This window comes from Lemur catta, chromosome 1, assembly GCF_020740605.2.
Source record: "Lemur catta isolate mLemCat1 chromosome 1, mLemCat1.pri, whole genome shotgun sequence".
NCBI lineage: Eukaryota > Metazoa > Chordata > Mammalia > Primates > Lemuridae > Lemur > Lemur catta.
The window spans coordinates 74,988,026-75,008,491 of record NC_059128.1 but is presented as its reverse complement, the minus strand read 5'-3'; the positions used below and the strand labels follow the sequence as shown (position 1 = coordinate 75,008,491).

The 20,466-nt window shown below is 35.9% G+C and overlaps 1 protein-coding gene across 1 annotated transcript in view; it reads right to left on the bottom strand.

The window, feature by feature from the left end:
* Positions 1–271: 271 nt before the first annotated feature.
* The window catches only part of BUB1B (BUB1 mitotic checkpoint serine/threonine kinase B), a 53,118-nt gene continuing 32,923 nt past the window's right edge, over positions 272–20,466 (bottom strand). Inside the window, exons 10-23 of the mRNA XM_045531706.1 lie at positions 18,971–19,083; positions 18,346–18,461; positions 17,708–17,757; positions 16,034–16,094; positions 15,811–15,916; positions 11,673–11,947; positions 10,099–10,232; positions 9,673–9,813; positions 9,243–9,343; positions 6,735–6,884; positions 5,782–5,924; positions 3,121–3,283; positions 2,220–2,326; positions 272–798 (exon numbers count right to left, since the gene is read on the bottom strand). Of these exons, the coding sequence (XP_045387662.1) occupies positions 618–798; positions 2,220–2,326; positions 3,121–3,283; positions 5,782–5,924; positions 6,735–6,884; positions 9,243–9,343; positions 9,673–9,813; positions 10,099–10,232; positions 11,673–11,947; positions 15,811–15,916; positions 16,034–16,094; positions 17,708–17,757; positions 18,346–18,461; positions 18,971–19,083 (1,841 nt within the window). The 3' untranslated portion in view covers positions 272–617. The remainder of the gene's footprint in view (positions 799–2,219; positions 2,327–3,120; positions 3,284–5,781; positions 5,925–6,734; positions 6,885–9,242; positions 9,344–9,672; positions 9,814–10,098; positions 10,233–11,672; positions 11,948–15,810; positions 15,917–16,033; positions 16,095–17,707; positions 17,758–18,345; positions 18,462–18,970; positions 19,084–20,466) is intronic.

Here is a 20,466-nt window from a genome sequence, read left to right as displayed (position 1 = left end):
ATAAGCCACATATATGGTTTTACCATCTGAGATTTAAGAAAATTTCGTCTTATGTATATCATTTTACCTACTTTTCAATCTAGACCACTTACTGGAAGATTGGAAACACCTAAAGGAATGATTGGCTATTTTATCTTGTTATAATCCTATCATAATGGTTCCAAGTCCAGGATATACAAATTTCTAGGGTAAAATAACTCCTCTCTGCAAAATTGCCACTTATTATCTTAATTTGCAAAAAGTAGATAAAATGTTAGAAGCACAAATTTAGCAAATACTATTTTATTATTTACAAAATACATGGTGATCATAAGAGTACATGTTACAACTTACAAAAAGGAAAAGTACAGGGAAAAGTAGAGACAAATGGGTTAAATGACAACAAGGTACCCATTTGTATGGAGTCTGTTTAGAATAAGACAGTTATTTGTTAAAGTTAGACAAGGCCATGAATAAGTAGATTGCTGTGTAAAAAATATGAGTTACTTAGAGATAGCCTCTACCAAAAAGTAGAAAAGCATTGGTAGTGTATCTAAATGTGTCCTAAATTAAACTATAGCATATACAGTTTCAGTGTTGCACTATACAACCATTGCTTTTAGGCAGTAGTCTGTGAGCTAAGCCCCCGGACTTAGCTTCCCTACCTTCCATAAGGCTTTGTTCAGGTGACTTAGGAATGTGGTGTCAAAAACCCCATTCATTTCTGCTGCAAGTTCCCTCAGAACAGACACTGTGGACTCATCACTGGCATTCAGAATCCGCACAAAGAATTTATTCCACAATTCACCATCTTTTACCCTAAAAATATATAAAACCATTTCCATCAAGATTAGGCATATGAAAATTAGAATTCTTTTTGTATTTAACCCAGTGGTACATTTATGCACCAAGATGACTTAGAAGGTAATACCCAGAACCCTAGGGTTAGAGAGCATTCAAATAGTTCTTTGAAAGCCCAGGGAAGAACTACAAAAAAAGGCTGCCATAGTGGGAAAAGCCATAATACAATGTACATAAAGAGAAAGAAGTTCTCTCATCTCAATCTATAAATTTCCTGTGTACTAAGATGTAGCACTTTTCTAGCACTTTTCTTTTACAAATAGAAAAAAAAGGAATTTTATTTTCTTTTTCTAATTTTCGTGGAGTCTAGGACATTAAAAACTACAGCTCCCTCCCCCACCCCAATGGTTTATCATCTTCACAATTCTCTTACAATCCTAAACTTGACTGAAGCAATTGCTGCTTAAATCTATGTTTATAGCTTTGCTTATTATTATTTTCTTTTTATCAAAGAAACTTCTATTATTGTGGAAGGCAGGGCTGTTAGGAAACCACAACCGACCCCACGTGTTTCTGCTTGCATTACCCAGACCTGCCTGGACCACCACCACCTGGAGATGCCTAACTCTATCCTATATGTCGTACATTAAATCCCAAGTCTATTTTAAAAGTACATGTAAGAGACAAATAAGACTGGCCAAGTTCTGAATTAAATAAAGACAACAACACAATTCAATTGCTTAGAGGGGAAAATGGAAAAAGGGCATTAAATCTTCAACAGTGATTTTTTTTTTAACCAAAGAATGTACCAATAAGTGATAGATTGGTCAGTTTATGCTGGGAAGTTATTATCTAAGATAAGGTAAAGTAGAACACAGGTATTTAAGTAAATTTTATGAGCAGGCTTCAGAGAATACTAAGGTTCTGAGACAAAGCAGCTCTTATTCAGAGAACACTTACTTCTTCACCAGGAGATTCAATTCTCTGGTTTGGTTCTACCACTCATTAGATAAATAACAGCCTATAATTAGTATATACTTTAGAAATGTAACTCTCTTTGAGAGATGCTTAATACTTTTGATAACGATAGCTATTAAAAGGGGGTTTAAGACTAATATCAATTGGTTAGAAAATTATCCTCACAAAATGTTTCTTTTAACACTTCTAAACTGAGAAGCTTCCATACTATTACAGTCTGTATGAGACACCTAGATTCAGAATGCTGTCCTGAAGTCTGAATAGTTTGAGTCTTATCTTTAATTAGCAATTCCTTTATCCTACACTAGGTGCTCCACTGATACTCTAATGAAAACTGGCTGAAATTACTGAACTTATCACATTTGGATTAAGAAAACAAAGGCTGCCAAAGCAGAGAGAGCATCCAAGAGAAAGAAAAAATTACATGGACAAGCAAAGACCCTGAAATCACCAATACTTACTCAGAAATATTTTGGCTAAGTTTCCAGAGGGACCCATCCCAGAAGACCTGTAGGTGTTCCTTGAACAATAGTAAATGTGCTAAATCTGCTATACCAAACAGGTCTACCTGAAATCACAAAAAGTACCATCAGCTAAAATAATCCTCTGCCTCTACCATGGTAGCTTATTTATGTAGAAAGTTGAAAGGCATTAACAATGCTTAACTAAGTTTATTTTACAACATACATTTTCGTAGACTGCTCCTTACCCTTACAGTAAAGGGAAAAGCTCCCCAAAGAAGTGACCAACACAGCCAACTCTAGGAATTATCCTTAAGAACAAAAGATGACAAAATATCTGGACTATCAAATTCAAATTTGTAGACCTACTGGATTTATATGAACTCCAGCTGTGATCTAAATGTGGTCCAGATGATGAGTTCAGGTTCATGCTACACATTCAATCACCAAATGCCTTATATCTAGAGCTGAGTTAGAAGGAATTTTTGCATATAATGCCACCATATACAACACTTTACATTTGTCCTAATGTTCTTTTTGTATACATTATTTCATTTAATCCTCACAACAATTCTCAGGTATACAGAGCACAGACTGTTATCCTTATTTTACAGAGATGATCGTAGAAAATAACTTATAAAAGATCACATGGATGGTAAAGTGGTAGATATGGCCCTGGCACTTAGGTTACTGAGTTAGTGATGTTTGCACGGGTATGTGCATATTCTTCAGCGCTGTAACAGAAAATTGGTACATTTTGCTTGACTTGGTGATATCTGAAAACTAGGTCATCCATTCTGAGAGAGTCAATACCAGTAAACACTAGCTTTTATAGCTTATCTAGACAATAAAGAGACTAAGAAACCCTCTCCATATTTGCTCAGGCTGGTTTTACACTTACCTGATAGGGAGAAGAACAGTTAGCCAGGATCTTTTGTCCTTCCAGGATCTGTACAGTCCGAAAGCCGCTAAGGGTAAACACGTCTAGCTGCACCCTAAGGTCAACACTGTAGGAAAAGTCTACTATCTTCAAAGCTTGATTATAATCATAGGGATCGTCGACTCTGAGCCCAAATTTAAGAGAAAGAGATAATAAAAATAGGCCATGAAAGAAGCTGCATAGCTGGTCTTAAAAAAAAAAAAAAAAAAAAAGGTACCGCAGGTATGTTTTTTGCTGTGCCAACAGCTCCCTCCAGTGGTTAATTGTGAAAATGCACCTGAAAGAGCAGTGGCAGTGTCCACCCAGATGGGGAAGGCATGTCAAGATCAGTTTGGTGACACAAAGTATATTTAAACCACAGTGCATGGTCACCACCAAACATTTATCAAGTTTCCATGTCATATAAAGTAAGTACTGGAAGGAGAAGCTTCTGCCCATCCTGTACACAGTAACATGTACAACAGCAATGATTTATATACTGACAGGAATGTCATGTTATATATATATGACAGAAGAAATTTAGCTTTTATAGTTGCCATTGCCTTTCTTGTTTATTATTCTAGATAAGCTTGCCAAGTATCGCTCAGATTCTTCCTTCTAGAGTTTAATGGAAAATAATACAAGTCTGTTTTGTTTGTAAAGTGCTACTTACGTTGTAAAATTTCCTATTTCTATTAAACTAACACCATATTCTATCTTACTCTTTCTGTAATTCCAACTCTTCTTAAAAAATACTTTATAATACCAATTCACTATTGATTAATTATATTTTCCTTGGGTTTCTCTATTCCATGCAATAAAGCAATCCTCCAAGGAGATACAGGAACTATTTACCTGACAGAAAAGAATGGACTGTTTTCATGTATTCTTTTGTCTGTCTGTTTTTCTCAATTAGTTCCCTTAAACTCTTGACTGATATTGGTGCAGGTCCTATATTCCTAAATACGGGCTTTAACTACTCCAACCACATACCTCCACAGCACAGAATTGTTTTGTTAATTTTATCTTAAAATTAACAATTGCTCCCATTTTTCCTTGGCACAAAATCCAGTTTTTTCTTTGGGCCACCATAAGTCTATAATATATTTTTTAAATACTTTTAAAACTTGGGAGAGGTAGAAAAAAGTTTCTTAGATTAATAAAAAGAAGCATGAAGGTCTCTTAGCCCTCTAGTCAGCTACTAACTTACTGTGACCATGGGTAAGACATTCTTTTTTAGGTCTCATTTTCCTCCCAAAAAATATGTAGCAACTAAACTGAGTCATTTCAAAAGGTTCTTTCTGGCTTTTAATTCCTTGTGAATCAATATGAAATTTCCTGTCAAATTTGATACATAGTGACAAAGTAAAAGGCAATGTTCCTTTAACACTATGTACTTTCCCAGAGTCCCTGGTGGCTAAGAGAAGGGCTGTTCAAATACATAGACTATACATACCTCTGCTTGCAATTTCCATAGCCCTGAGAATTCTAACACTGTCCTCTGAACTTGTACAGTTGTGAAGTAGGGTGAAAATAAAAACTGTAACAGGGGTTCTAACATTTCAAAACATGGAAGGATTTCTGGTGGTCACAATGGCTGGGGGGAGTAACGGGGAGTGTGGATATAAAATATCCTGCAATACGTGGAACAGACCTGCACAAAGAATTGTCTCATTCAGAATACCCACGGTACCCTAGGAAAATGCTGCTACATTATGTCTAGGGAAGCCTTTAGGACTCTATCTCAGGAAAGAAGTTCTTTTGGTTATAATTGCAGAAATACATTGAGGGTTTTTTAATTTCCATGCCAACTATGATTTAGAGTCTAATTCAGTCTCTTCTTACAGATTAAGTAGTCAGAAGAAATGTGAAGAATGATTCCAGCTATTAGTACATACCAATGATCTCAGAAAGAAAGCTAACTACTTACCCAAGACAAGGGGGGTTGAGCAGACAAAGTAGTATCTTTAAACCAGGCTGCTCTGTTCAAAGACTATGAGACCAATGGTCCTTTAGTTCTTTTCACAGAACAAAAATTTTGAACTGTTTTTGCCTCCCTCATGCCTGAACATTTTCTATGTTTTCTCAGTTCTTAGTATTTGGGCTTCATTTCTTATTTCTTGCTCTGTGCCCACCCCTTGAATCTAATCGACCAACTGGGTTTAATTTGAACAATAAAGCCCTTTTCTTGGCATAGTTTGTATTTGCAGTCTGGTTTTACCTACTTTTCTTGGCTAACATTTCAGTTAGGCCTGATTTAAGCTTTGGTCTATGAAACTGAACAGTGCCTCAACTTTGCTGCCATCCCTGCTAGATCTGCCCTGGCCTCAAGCACAGAATGACTAGACAGACAATGTACTTTATATTCCTCAAAATATCCATATTTTATATCTCTTCTTGACATGAATCATTACAATACTGATGGTTAATTCTTTTATCTGAATTAACATATTTCCTCAGTGTGTTTATTTCTTTGAACTCTTTTAAACTATTCCCACTGATTACTGACTTTTAGGTAGCAGATATTCTCTTAACATAGTGTGTTCCTTAATATGGCATTTATCTAAAGGCTTTAAAAAGTTGGTAACTATCCATGTTTTAAGAACAAGCTGACAGAATCATAAGAGAATGAAAAGGACCAACCTGTTTCTGAGGATCAGACTCTGTGGACTCAAGTCACCATGAACTATTTCTGCTTTGTGTAGCTTCTCCACTATTGTCAAAAGGCTATAAATAATCAACACTGTTATTTCATGGGTAATGAATTCACCATGTTGGAGAAGATCCTGGAAACAGAAGAACAGAAAATTCACTATTTCTCAAATTGGGTGGATTGTAGTTATACTCAGTACCTTGATAACTGCTACTTTGTACTCTTCCTTATTCTCTGCTAGAATGTAGTCTGGGTCTATGTCCCAGTTTTCACAATACTGTGATCTCCCATAAGATTGTTTGTAACGATTTAATGAGATAATGGATGAAGAGCATCAAGGATGAGCTTGCCCCATAATAGGTGCTCTATAAATGTTTTAAAATACTCTCATTCTAACCATTTTAGAGAATACATATTACTATCAAAATCTGCAGCAAAACCTTCTTAAGAACGTACCAAAGAATAAAATGATATTTTGTGTCTGAGTTTTAAAAATAATCCAAGTGCAGTGGTATGTGCCTATAGTCTCAGCTACTTGGGGTGATGTGGCAGGATCGCTTGAGCCCAGGAGTTCAAGACCAGCCTGGACAACATAGCAAGACCATGTGTCAATCAATCAATAAAACAAATCCAGTGGGGGTAGTATAGATAAAACAAGAGTGGTCATGAGCTGATGATTATCATAGTTAAATGGGTGTTCATTGTACAATTCTGTCTTCTTTTGTGTTTGAAAATTGACAAAATAAAAAGTATAAAAAAATCCCAAAGAGGCTTTTGGTCAAAATAACTTGGAAAAACAAAGTGATCAATGCTTTTAACTTATAATTTAATTGGTCTATTTCTAGAAGATTGACAGAAATTTTGTACTAAATTCCTTTGCTAAATGGAGCACAAATCTCTCTACTTGAGGACATTAAATTATGTTTTTAGTATTATTTCAAACCTGAAGGGTGAAGCAGTTTCTATATTGGTGCAAAACAATACAGCCATCTTGGTATTGATAACAGCTGCATAAATGATCAAACTCCTCATCTAAACGTTCCTTTAACTTGAGATTGATATAAAAGTCCCATGGGACAGGTTGAGAAGATACCTGTAAGACAAATTTTTTAAATAAGTGCAATTAGAATCTATGGTTATGGCTGGCAGATTGAAATCACATTTCCTCCAGCCCTTCTGATTCTGAATTAATAGGAAAGGGATATTTTAAAAAGCATAAATCTACAATAAAGGATACAACAGCAACAAAATTCTAGAAGGTGGGAAGAGAGTAAGAGGTAACAACCACTTAGAAGACCCAAGGAAAACTGATTCTAGCAATGGAGAAAGCTGAAGAGCTAAAGAGCAACCAGATTTATACTACAAGACTATCTCCCTATAGTATAATGTGGTGGCACCAATTACCTATGGAAGTAAGGCTGAGGGTGGAGCTAAAACATGGGTGGCTGAACCACATTTAAGAGGAAGTTAGGGCCAGGTACAGTAGTAGCTCATGCTTGTAATCCTAGCACTCTGGGAGGCCAAGGCAGGAGGATTCCTTGAGCTCAGAAGTTTGAGACCAACCTGAGCAAGAGTGAGACCCTGTCTCTACTAAAAATAGAAAAAAATTAGCTGGGTGTGGCGGCATGCACCTATAGTCCCAGCTACTCAGGAGACTGAGGCAGGAGGATCAGTTGAGCCCAGGAGTTTGAGGTTGCTGTGAGGTAGGCTGATGCCACAGCACTCTAGCTTGGGCAACAAGAGCAAGAGTCTGTCTCAAAAAAAAAAAGAGGAAGTTAGATCCCAGATTCCCCCTCCTACTCCCACAGCCCAGCCCAGCAATTGCCTCTCCCCCATTCCAGAAGACTAGAAGTTTATTCTCTAGGGAGCATAAAATAGAAAGGCTCTGGACTAGAGGGTGCCAGGAACCACTAAGGGTGGGAATACCATATGGAAAACAGGAAAAAGTTTATATATCAGATGTTAAGATGCATCTCCCTGCCCTTTTCTAGCCATTCTCCAGCCTAATTTCTTTATTCAGCTTTCAGAAAGCTGGCAGCCAGGTTTACATGCTCCGAGCAGGAAATAAAAAGTCTTCTCTGAGGGATCTGATCAGCTCAAGAGAAAAGATCTAAAGATTGGGGGATTTTCCAATAGAATGGCCAAGCTAGATCATCCTATAGTGAAGTCCACAGCTGTCAATGTCCCCCCATATACAGAGAGCTTCAAATTAGTGTTTAGTGTCCCACACTTAAATGTGAATAGAGAGCTAAAAGCTTGAAGAAAGCCTCTAGTATGAAAGACAGAGATCAAAACATATAAAAACAGGAGGACACAGGCCATGCAGGGAGAAAAAAATTTTAAAGCATCATTAATATCTCAGATAAGAAATATTTCATCTTTGAAATGAAGAATAGAAAGTTACAAAGAAAATTCTGAGAATAAAAAAGAGCTCTTGCAAACTGAATACAGAAAAAGAAGTTTAAAAAAATCCAGTAAGACAACTAAAAATAAGGTTGATAAAAGACAAAGAGATAGAAAATAAGAGAAAAAAATAAATATTTTTAGAGGTCCTGTCCAAGAGACCCCATATCCTAATAAAAAGGACTATAGAATGAGAGAACTGAGAAAATGGAGGATAAGAAATAATTTTTTCATTGAAGAAAATTTCTCAGAACTGAAGGAGTTGCCAATCAGTGGCCATTGACTGCCTAGTATATAAGTGACAACAAACTTATACCAAAACATGTAGTTGTGACATTTCAGAGTACTGGGGACAAACATAAGATCCTATGAGGATCCACAGAGGGAAAATAGCTTCATGCAAAGCTTCAAGACTCAGAATGGCAAAACACTTCAAAAGCAAGGTTAGATGCCAAGAGACAACAGGGCTCTTCAAAATTCAAAAAAATAAAAAAACCCTTAACTTAGAATTCTATATCCAGCCAAACTATCAATCAAGTAAAGATGCAGAATAAGAAATTTTCTGACATACAAGAAACTTTATATCCCATCCCTTTCTTGGAAAGCTGATAAATTGTGTGTTCCTTTAAAATATAGGAGATTAAACCAAGAGGGAAATATGGGATCCAAACAACTGGGCATCCAACATAAGAAAAAGGTAATATGATACCTACGGATGATGGTAAATGGAAATTTCAAGGTGACACTATGTGTGTGTCAAGCCTAAAGTATAACTTTTACAGATTGGAGCAGGCCAGAAAATTTCAGGAGACATTTCCTCAAAACAAAGAAAATTGATAGAATAATATGTTTGGATATACTGAGAAATTTACATAATAGCCTCTCATTATTCATATCTTATCCTGGCCTATGATGGTGACTGATTTCTTGCTATTAATATAAGGAAGCTAATAGATTATTAGAAAGATCTGATGGTACCATGAGGACAGTTATTGCTTCAATCCACATTATTGACAAAGTAACTAAAATCACAAAGAATCAGTCCCACCTTTATTATGGTTAACTCTGCAGAGTTTCTTGGCGCCATCCAGAATAATTTGTAATCTTCACATATTAGGTATTCTCGTTTAATGCAATAATCCTCACTACCTGTTGAGAAGGTTTGATTCCACTTAAAAATCACTGTGAACATATATAGCCCTCTAGTCTTTACATCCTGGTCTAAGGGCTAGAGGCACTGGTATATTTGCCAGTTAGTAGCATCTAGAATACTTCTCAAAATCATTTGTTAAAAATTGAAAGAGAAGAAGACTTAATTCCTGTTACTGGGACATACAGTTATTAATGTGTCAACTTTTATAATGCTGTTACTTACAATCTAGGAATATTTATAGTGCTCAAGCATCAAGCTCAAGTATAAATAATCATTTATTTGTATACTGTTATCCGCAAAAGGACATGCATTCAGTGATACTTACCTAATTCAATTTCCTTCTCTATTTCCAACTTAGGCATTGGTCTGTCTTCTATAGAAAACACTGCAGAGGCGATTAACTGTGGTAGGGATTTTAGTAGTTGTCTGCGATACTGCAAACACCAAGGTGACTGAGTAGGGTTTTCTAGGGCGAGAGAGAAAGCTGAAAAAAATCACCTAAAAAACCTAATGCTTAAAATGGATATTATAACAGAGTGAGGGTCAAAAACAAGATTACACAGTCAACACTGCTAATCTAACTACATTCATCTGTCTCAGGTCTTCGTGTAACTGTGTTTAGTACTAATTTATTCTAGACATAGCACAATTTATGGCAACTTAAGGAAGGAAAACATACAGCTCAGTTTGCTAAGTATTCACTAGGCATAGGTATAGATGTTTGCTCACAAATGCTATGTTATGATCTTACCTGTTGTCTCACTAGTGAGTTCTAGTTTCTCAGGAATTTGAAGACATTTGATGGAGGAGGTGCTTGAAACTGAGGCAGAAGATCCAGAGAAGCCAGAGGAGTGTGTGGCTTCACCACTATCTTCAATGATTGGGCTAAAAGAACCACTAATGAGTCAATTCTCATAGGAATAATATATGGCAACTTATCTTTGTCATAATTTTATAAAGTTAATTTGTAAATTTTATAATTTTGTTATACTTCTATTTTAAAATAAAATTTAGTTTTAAATAATTTATAATGTCATAAATTATTTAAAAATTTGTTATTTGCTAGTTTCATTTTTAAAGTCCATTATTTTCCCAAATCAGAATCTAAGTAACTTCCTCTATTCTGGTTGAAAAGCAATGCCCAGCATTACATTTCTGGATTTATGCTTTATTTACCTAATCTATACTAAATGCCTATTCAATATCTATTCTATACTCCTGAGAAATACTGACTAACATTAACACTAACTTTCTTCCTCTTTATCCCCTTTCTGGACTTTTTATTCTTCAGTAAGAGGGAAACTAAAATCATGCAACATGAATACATGGTAGCAAATGTGATTAAAAGTTTGTTAAGAAAAAAGTTTGAAAATGCAGTTATAAAAGCACAAATTGGCAAGTTAAGGGATATTCCTAAAACTGGAATTAGTTTGTTTAAATTAGGTGACTTTGAAACAAGGCTCAGTCCCTGTCTCTCTATGCCATTCCCTCATACCTATTCCCTAAGTCATTTCTACCTCTCTATCAACAGATATTTTTTCTTTAATATATCTTTACTTGTGTATTTGAAATTAATACCAGCTATTCTACCATTATTTTATTTATTTATTTATTTATTTATTTATTTATTTATTTATTTTTTGAGACAGAGTCTCGCTCTGTTGCCTGGGCTAGAGTGAGTGCCGTGGCGTCAGCCTAGCTCACAGCAACCTCAAACTCCTGGGCTTAAGCAATCCTACTGCCTCAGCCTCCCAAGTAGCTGGGACTACAGGCATGCGCCACCATGCCCGGCTAATTTTTTCTATGTATATTTTAGTTGGCCAGATAATTTCTTTCTATTTTTAGTAGAGACGGGGTCTCGCTCTTGCTCAGGCTGGTCTCGAACTCCTGACCTTGAGCAATCCACCTGCCTCGGCCTCCCAGAGTGCTAGGATTACAGGCATGAGCCACCGCGCCCGGCCTATTTTATTTATTTTCATTAGAGCTATACCGTGCTGAGATCTACCACTATTTTAAACTCGATATTACAGGAAAACTAAATGCCTCTTCTTCTCCAATCATCTACACTTTGTCAAGTTTCCTCAAAGATTCCATAATTCCCCTGGACTTCATCTCTTAACCATCAAAATTCACTTCCTTTAACCCTCACATCCAAATCAATCGCTAAATCCCATTGGCACTTTATCTGGGGCAGCCCTACTCTCATGTAAAGCACTTAGCACAGAACCTGGTAGAAGAGCTTGGTAATTGATTACTATAACTGACAAGCACACACAGAATAAGAGAGCAAAAAATCATTTATAAACCTATGTAATCCCCAATCACCTGAGTTTCTTGATGCTGAGAGGTGGATTGTAGATAGTGCCACAAGCAGTCTGCTGGTCCTCAGAGGTCTTTATATACAGATCCTCTTCCTCCGACAGTCTCTCAGGATCAGAAGGGAGATCCTTCAAGGACATTATCTCATGAAAAGGAGTGGATACAAAACGAGCTGCTCTGGCAAAGTCACAAGTGTCTTCTGGATTAGGACAAATAGTTACATTCCTGAAACCTGTGATAATGGCATCCTCACTCAAAGGTTCAATTTCTGTAAATTCATCCTGAAATAAAAATTATGTAAAGTTTAGCTGAAAGATTTCAATGAACATATGAATAACCTATCTTTTTGACTTAGAGAGACACACATTATTAGATCAGTGACACAGGGTACAGAAGTAGCAAATCAGCATCTCCAGGGAAAGATAATTTTAAAAAGCACATTATAGTATTTGATGAAAATGGTTTTGTATCATGAAAACAGTAAAAACTATACTTTATCAAAAAATACACAAGAATTCTCCACACAAGGAAAAATATTGGACAATGGTTTGTGCCCCAAATGATTCCAGCTAAGAACTAAGGCACTAATATTATTTTTTTTCTGGCTTTCACTTAGAAAACATTCTGACAATCTGCCATCTTCCCAGTTTTTATGTCTTCTTTCTCTACACCACATGTTTGTTTTATTTATCTCTTAAAGGTAATTCACAATTATGGTAGAAAATATGGAAAATATAAAGTATAAAGAAAAACAGAATCACCTGAAATGTTATTGTTCAATCTTATATTAATATTTTTGCTATATTTAAAACATACCTTGTCTTTGAAAGTAATACATGTATACATGGTTTTTAAAAGTCAACTAGTTTAAAAGGATAAATAGTGAAAAAGTCTCCCTCCTTCATTACTAATCCCTCATCTCCACCTATTCCTACTCCCCAGAGGCCAACTGCTGTTATCAATTATATCTGGTAGGATACATGCATATGTATACATATCCTATGTATTTTTAAAATGAGTTTTAAAACAAGTGAAATTATAGCATATACAATATTATGTATTGTTTTTTCTCATACCTTTTGTTTTCTTTTCTGTGTTATTAAAAATTCTTTAAAAACATAATAGTCACACTCTGGGTCTACCAAAAATTAAATAATTCTTTCAGGCCGGGCGCAGTGGCTCATGCCTGTAATCCTAGCACTCTCAGAGGCCGAGGCGGGTGGATCCTTTGAGCTTAGGAGTTTGAGACCAGTCTGAGCAAGAGTGAGACCTTGTCTCTACTAAAAATAGAAAGAAATTATATGGACAACTAAAAATATATATATAAAAAATTATGGCCAGGCGTGGTGGCTCACACCTGTAATCCTAACACTCTGGGAGGCCGAGGCGGGTGGATCGCTCAAGGTCAGGAGTTCGAGACCAGCCTGAGCAAGAGTGAGACCCCGTCTCTACTGAAAAAATAGAAAGAAATTATCTGGCCAACTAAAAATATATATAGAAAAAATTAGCTGGGCATGGTGGCGCATGCCTGTAGTCCCAGCTACTCAGGAGGCTGAGACAAGAGGATCGCTTGACCCAGGAGTTTGAGGTTGCTGTGAGCTAGGCTGATGCCACGGCACTCACTCTAGCCCGGGCAACAAAGCGAGACTCTGTCTCAAAAAAAAAAAAAAAAAAATTCCTAAAAGTGGAATTATCAGATCAAAAGGTTATAAACACTAAGGTTGTTTATACATATTGCTTAGTTGCCCTCAGAGAGATTATATCACTTTATATATGTACCTGAAGTATACAAAAGTACATATTTCATTTAACCCTTGTGGATACTAGATATTAATTTTCTAGGTTATTACCAATTTGACATAAATTTTGAATTTCTGACTCAATATTAGTAAATAGAGGTGGGAGGTACATCTAGAAGAAACAAGGTGTAACTAAAAAATTCTAAGATAGGCCAGGTGCATTGGCTCATGCCTGTAATCCCAGCACTTTGGGAGGCAGGGGCAAGAGGATCACCTGAGGCTGAGAGTTTGAGACCAGCTGGGGCAACATAGAGAGACTCTGTCTCTACAAAAAATTAAAAAAGTAGCCAAGTGTGGTGGCACATGTCTATAGCCCCAGCTATTCCGGAGCTGAGGTAGGAGGATCACTTGAGCCCACGAGTTTGCAGTTGCAGTGAGCTATGATGACACCACGGTACTCTAATCTTGGCAACAAAGTGAGACTCTTTCAAAAAAGAAAAAAAAGAAAAAAGAAAATAATAAGATTAAAGTAAAATAGATGTCTATAGTCTAAGTATACATCTTATACAAATACTACTTATGACTCTATTAGTTTAGACAGTTTAAAGATAATTTTTTTTTTAGAGGATAAACATTTTTTAGGGCCAGGTACCTATTAACAAAATTCAAGTAAAAAGCTATAAAACAAAAAAAAACTAGATTAAGATGGATTCGGCCTATTCCCAAACAGCTGAACCTAGAACCACTGCAAACAAATCCAGCCTAAGCATCATGTTCTCTGGTGGTATTCTCCAGAACACAGTATGTAATTAATTACTCATTTACATTGTTGTCTTTTCATAGCAGTCAGTGGACTAACTGTATCAGAATCACATGGGAAAGTATTTAAAAATAACAAAATACATGCTTGGACTTCTTCCCTGGAAATTTCAATGCCGTAAGCTGGAATGGGGCCTGAGCACCCTTAGTCATAAAAGAATTCTTAGTCTCTTCTGAGTTGCTGGAAATATTCTATGACTTGACCAGTGTAGAAATTGCATGGATATTTACATATGTAAAAATTCATCTACCTGTATAATTAATATTTGTGCAGTTTACTGGATGTAAAATAGACCTCAATAAAGAAGTAAATAAAAATGTGTTTAAAAAAATTTATCCAAATGATTCATTCCCAAGGATGTGGAAAACACACTATTTTAAGTCACTAAAGCTACTGATCACATCTCCCCCATGAACATATTCAGTTGTCTTCAATCTCATGGCAAGTTTTCATGCTAGTTTGAAGATGATTTTTCTTCCTGAAAACTTTAATAAAATGGCAATAATAAACGTTATTTACTTTGACGTGAAGGTCTATACAGGGTCTTTTTATCCTAAGTACTATCATGCAACTAGTCCATAGTGGTTAAAATACAACATTACTAAGAAAAAAATGGTTGGTCCACATAACCTTGGCATTGCCACAAAAAGCATTTTATATAGAAAAGAACAACTGTCCTTTGCTATGTTGGTTAAAAACAATTAAAAGTGCAAAAAGGCTTTAAAAGCAGTGATTTTTTTCCCCAGTTTAAAAAATTGAGATATAATTCTCATACTGTGAAATTCGCCCTTTTAAAGTATATATTTCAGTAGTTTTTACAAGGTTGTATAAGCATCACCACTATCTAACTCTAGAACATTTTTATCACTCCAAAAAGAAACCCTATACCCATTAGCTGTCACTCTCCGTCACCCTGGCCGCCTAATCCCCTAGAAATCCCCAATCTGCCTCTGTCTACTCTGGACATTTCACGTAAATGGGATCATATAATGTGTTCTTTTGTATCTGGCTTCATCCACTTAGCTTAAAGTTTTCAAGATTCATCCATGTTGTGACATCTGTGGGTACTTTCATTCCTTTTTCGTGTCAAATAACTTTTCATTGTATGGATACGTAACATTTTGTTCATCCATTCATCAGTTGATGAACTTTTGGGATTGTTTTAGAGTCATGAATAATGCTGCTATGAACATTTGTGTAATTTAATTCTCTTGGGTATATATCTAGGAGAGGAATTACTGGGTCATATGGTAACTCTATGTTTAACATTTTGAGGAACTGCCAAATTGTTTTCCAAAGAGGCTGCACCATTTGACATTCCCACCAGCAATGGATGAATGTTTTAACTTCTCCATATCTTCACCAACACTGATTATTGTCCATCTTTTTTATTATAGCCATTCTAGTGGGTGTGAAGTAGTATCTCATTGTGGTTTGATTTGCATATCCCTGGTGACTAATGATGCTGTGCATCACATGCTTAGTTCAAGTCAGTGGTTTCAATTTTAACCCTAAACTTTTCTGGATTTGAATGAAATAATTCAGTAGCCCATTTAAATTAACTTAGGGAGAGTGGGTTCCTTACACAAACATCTGGAGACATATCTTCATTTGAGGTGATGCTTTCTGTCGTTTTGAGAATTGCAAGGGGTCTTCGTTGGGCTAAAACCAGTGGAGGATCTGCAGGAGGACTGGACAAAGACATGTTCCATTGAGCAAGTTTTTTTCTATTTACATAGATAATGGCAATCCCCTAATTCACCCTCATTTAAAATAACAGAAAACTTTTAAGTAAAAAGCAAACAAACCTTTCATTCTTTTTTTCTGAAAGAAGAAACTCGTCAAAAATGGAAAAAGGTGCACTGGGACCTATAGAAAGAAAGACTAGATATATACTTTCGGAGTAAACGCTTTACTCTTCAACACAACTACATTAATTAACTAATATTTTGTGTTGTTTGAAAGCACAAAGGCAATTTTTTTTAATAATGAAAAATCTTAAACATATAAAAAGGGTCATTTAATAATCTGACAATTACCTAAACATAGATGATCTTGTTTCATCTAGATTCCCCACCACTGCCACTACTCCCCAAACCCAACTCAATAGGATTATTCTAAAGCAAATCTAAGACATCGTATCATTTCATCTGTAAATATTTCAGTATGTATTTCTAAAAGAGGCTTTTTAAAAAAAGCGTAATCTCAAACCACGATACTCACAAAATCAACAATTTCTGACTAACAAAATCTCCATTTGGAAGTTTTACAATTACCTATTCTTTTTTAAAAAATTGTTTTTAAAGTTTATTTGAATTGGGAATGCATTGTTAAGATCCATATATTGTGGCTGGTTCACTCCATTTAGCAATTTTTTTTCTATTTACATAGATAATAACAGCCCCCTAATTCACCCTCATTTAAAATAATGGAAAACTTTTCAGTAAAAAAAATTAAAAAATTAAAAAAACAAACCTTTCATTCTTTTTTTCTGAAAGAAGAAACTTGTAAAAAACTCTTATCTCGGCCAGGTGCGGTGGCTCACATCTGTAATCCTAGCACTTTGGGAGGCCGAGGCGGGTGGATTGTTTGAGCTCAGGAGTTCGAGACCAGCCTAAGCAAGAGCGAGACCCCCATCTCTACTAAAAATAGAAAGAAATCATATGGACAGCTAAAAATATATATAAAAAAATTAGCCGGGCATGGTGGCGCATGCCTGTAGTCCCAGCTACTCGGGAGGCTGAGGCAGGAGGATCGCTTGAACCCAGGTGTTTGAGGTTGCTGTGAGCTAGGCTGATGCCACGGCACCCTAGCCCAGGCAACAGAGCGAGACTCTGTCTCAAATAAAATAAAAAAGAAAAACAAAAAAAAAACCTCTTATCTCTCTTTTATTCTATAGGGTTTTTGGGTAATTTTTTTTGTTGAAGAAACTTGGTTGTTTGCCCCATAATGCTGGATTTTGTCAATTCTATCCCCCTATCGTTTAACAATGTTCCTCCATGCTTTGTATTTCCTATAAATTGGTGGTTAGAATTAGAAATTTAATTCAATTTTGTTTAATTTTTTTGGTTTTCTTCCAAAACTACTTGTAAGTGAATATTCATGTTTCTACCACTTTTAACATGTTTCTGAATAGAAAAGAAAACCAATTTGAACATAAAATAGCTTTAAACTTTTATCCCTCCAAAAAACACCACACAGTAACTAAAGATTATTTGGTAGTTAATATAAAATTAAAATTACATTTAAATCAAATACTTTGAAGCACTGAGGAATCTTATGAAAATACTCTTTCAAATGTCCATCCTATCTCAAAGCATATGATTATATCGAATTCCTTGATTCAAAGACATAATAATATGCTAGTCCCCTTCTCAGCTTTCGTTCAATCCCTTTGCCATAATTAAAAAAATATTTATCATTTGTTACATAATACATTTGTCACCAGCAAATTCTTCACAAGGCTGTCAAATACAACTCACCTTCAGAGTGAGGTTGTTCCTGCCAAATGTTTTCCACAAGTGAAGTTTCTCTATGAAGAAAATTGTTTTAAAATGTGCTCAATACCCTCAGAAAAAATTGTTTAACTTTTAAAAGTCCAAGAGGATTTTCCATCAAATATAATCTTCTTTAAGAAAAAGAAATTATTCTACTAATGTCAATCCAAATTTTCTTGATGGAACCTTCAGTCATTAAAAATGTTATAGAAGTATATTTGATACTAGATGTTAAATTACATTAACAGTATAAGCAGATTACAGCATAAGCTGCCATTTTTATAAAACAAAACAAAAATAGAACACAAAAGGAGAGATACGACAGTGTCATAGTAGTTATCTCTTGGTGGTAGAAATAGGTAATTTTATTTTTTAAAAACATTATTTATATGTTTCTAGAAGAAACATGTATTTTTTCATGAGAAAAAACTCAGCGCTCTGTCCTCCCTCATCAGCATGAAAATGTATGTTGCGACATACATTTTATAAATGTATAAAGACTTATAAAAATCGTGTCTCAATAATACTGTAAAAGTCAAGGAGACTTCATGGCACCAGAGAGTCAAAGGTTGGTTCTAAATGCCCTCCTATAAGCATTGTCCCTTTCATCAATGTGTTCTTACCTGGCACAAGAGTTTACTGGACAAAGAGAACTGGACAGAGTGATTCCTGGCATTTCCTGAGACTTGGAAGCAATTTGCAGTTCAGCTGTCTCTTTTGTAGGCACCTTATCTTCTTGCTATTTGCATTAAATCAACAAAATCAATATTCTTCTCATCCAGAAAAATGTTATCTATTTTCACTCTCTAGCTCCAACATTACTTTTACCACACTCTTTCCCTAGACATCCACTAACCATATAAAATGGCTGTACCACAAAAGTTCTTTGCAATAATTTATGTTCCTAGTACAAACTGGTACTGTTGTACTCAACTGAGTAGTGCCAAGGATATACTGAATTTCTTTAGTTAAGTCCACTTTAATGGAACATGACTGGAATAAAAAGCTAAACTCAGAATTAACAAAATAACAGTAAGTATAACTAAGAAGTCAATATATTGTATCACTTATTCATAGGCCACAAATTCCATTTGAAGTCACCTGTTAAATTACCTTCCTGCTCAACTCTCCTACTACTAACAGTTAAGAAACTACCAGAAACTCTGAATGGGGATTGGGAGGACTTTTATACTGTTTAAGTTTATTTCAACCAAAGCATTAGTTTTGTGTATTAAAAAGAAAAATTACCTGATCACTTGCTCTTTCTTGCTGAGTAGTTTGGATTTCTTTTAGCTTCTTCTCCATTTCTTCAATCTGTTTCTGCATTTCTGCTCTCTTTTCTGCACTGGTCAATAGCTCAGCTAGAAACAGCAAAGTCACCTGAGATATTTTTCCTCCTAGCAACTTATTCTATTGAAAACTGCCTTTGGAGCTCATGTCCTCAATATATATATGTTACTGATACAGATGAAAATGACATAAGTGGAACAAGGTCTCCAACTTGAGGTCTAGGTTTCTATTCTTTTATTCAGTCAATAAAAAACAAAATATGGACTGTGTGCCAAGCACAATTCTGAGCACTTAGGTTTCAGTGGTGCATAATAAAAAGTCTTTGGTCATGTGATGCTAACACTCAAATCTGGGGGAAACACACACATAAATCAACAAGAAAATCAGTGTTGGCTGGGCATGGTGGCTCCTGCCTATAATCCTAGCACTCTGGGAGGCCAAGGCGGGAGGATTGCTTGAGCTCAAGAGTTCGAGATCAACCTGAGCAAGAACAAGACCCCAACTCTACTAAAAATAGAAAAATTAGCTGGGTGTCATGGCATGCACCTGTAGTCCCAGCTATTTGGGAGGCTGAGGCAGGAGGATCACTTGAGCCCAAGAGTTTGACAAAGTGGAGACTCTGTCTCAAAAAAAAAAAAAGAAGAAGAAAAAAGAAAAGGAAAGGAAAATCAGTGTCTACAAAAATAAAATAAAATAGGTGATGTTAAAATGTGTGACAGGGTAGGGGGATAGAGGACTGTTTAAGACCAGTGATAAGGTACGATCATTCTGATAAAGTGACATTATAAAGCTGTAACTTGAATAACAAGGGGCCAGTCATACAAAGTTCCGGGGAGAGGTTCCAGGCTAACGAACTAGCTGGCACAAAGGCCCTAATGCAGGAACAGGATCACTGTGTTCAAGAATCCAAAAGAAGGCCAGTGTGGTTGCAGCACAGTAAGAGGGACAACAGAAAAAGATGGGATTGGAGAGGTTAGCAGAGGCTAAGGGTTTTTCCCACTTTTGTTTTTAGGGATATGGTATTGCTATGTTGCCCAGGCTGGTTTGGAACTCCTGGGCTCAAGTGATCCTTCCACCTCGGCATCCTGAATAGCTGGGGCTACAGGTGTGCACCACTGTGCCTGGCCATGTGGGATTTTGAAGGTTAAGGTAAAGAGTTTATACTGTATTCTAGACAATGAAAAAACACTGAAGAATTTTAAGTAAAGGAGTAACATGATCTGACTTTTTGAAAAGATCATTTGCTGTCAACAAAATGGATTGTAGTAGGGCAAGAATGAGGGCACAAAGCCTAGTTGCAGTAGTCCAGCTAAATGATTGTGGTTTGGATTCAGGTAATAGTGGGCGTCTTAGTCCATATGGGTTGCTATAACAAAATGCCATAATGAAGTGGCTTATAAAAAACTGAAATTTATTTTTCACAGTTCTGGAGGCTAAGAAGTCCAAGATCAAGG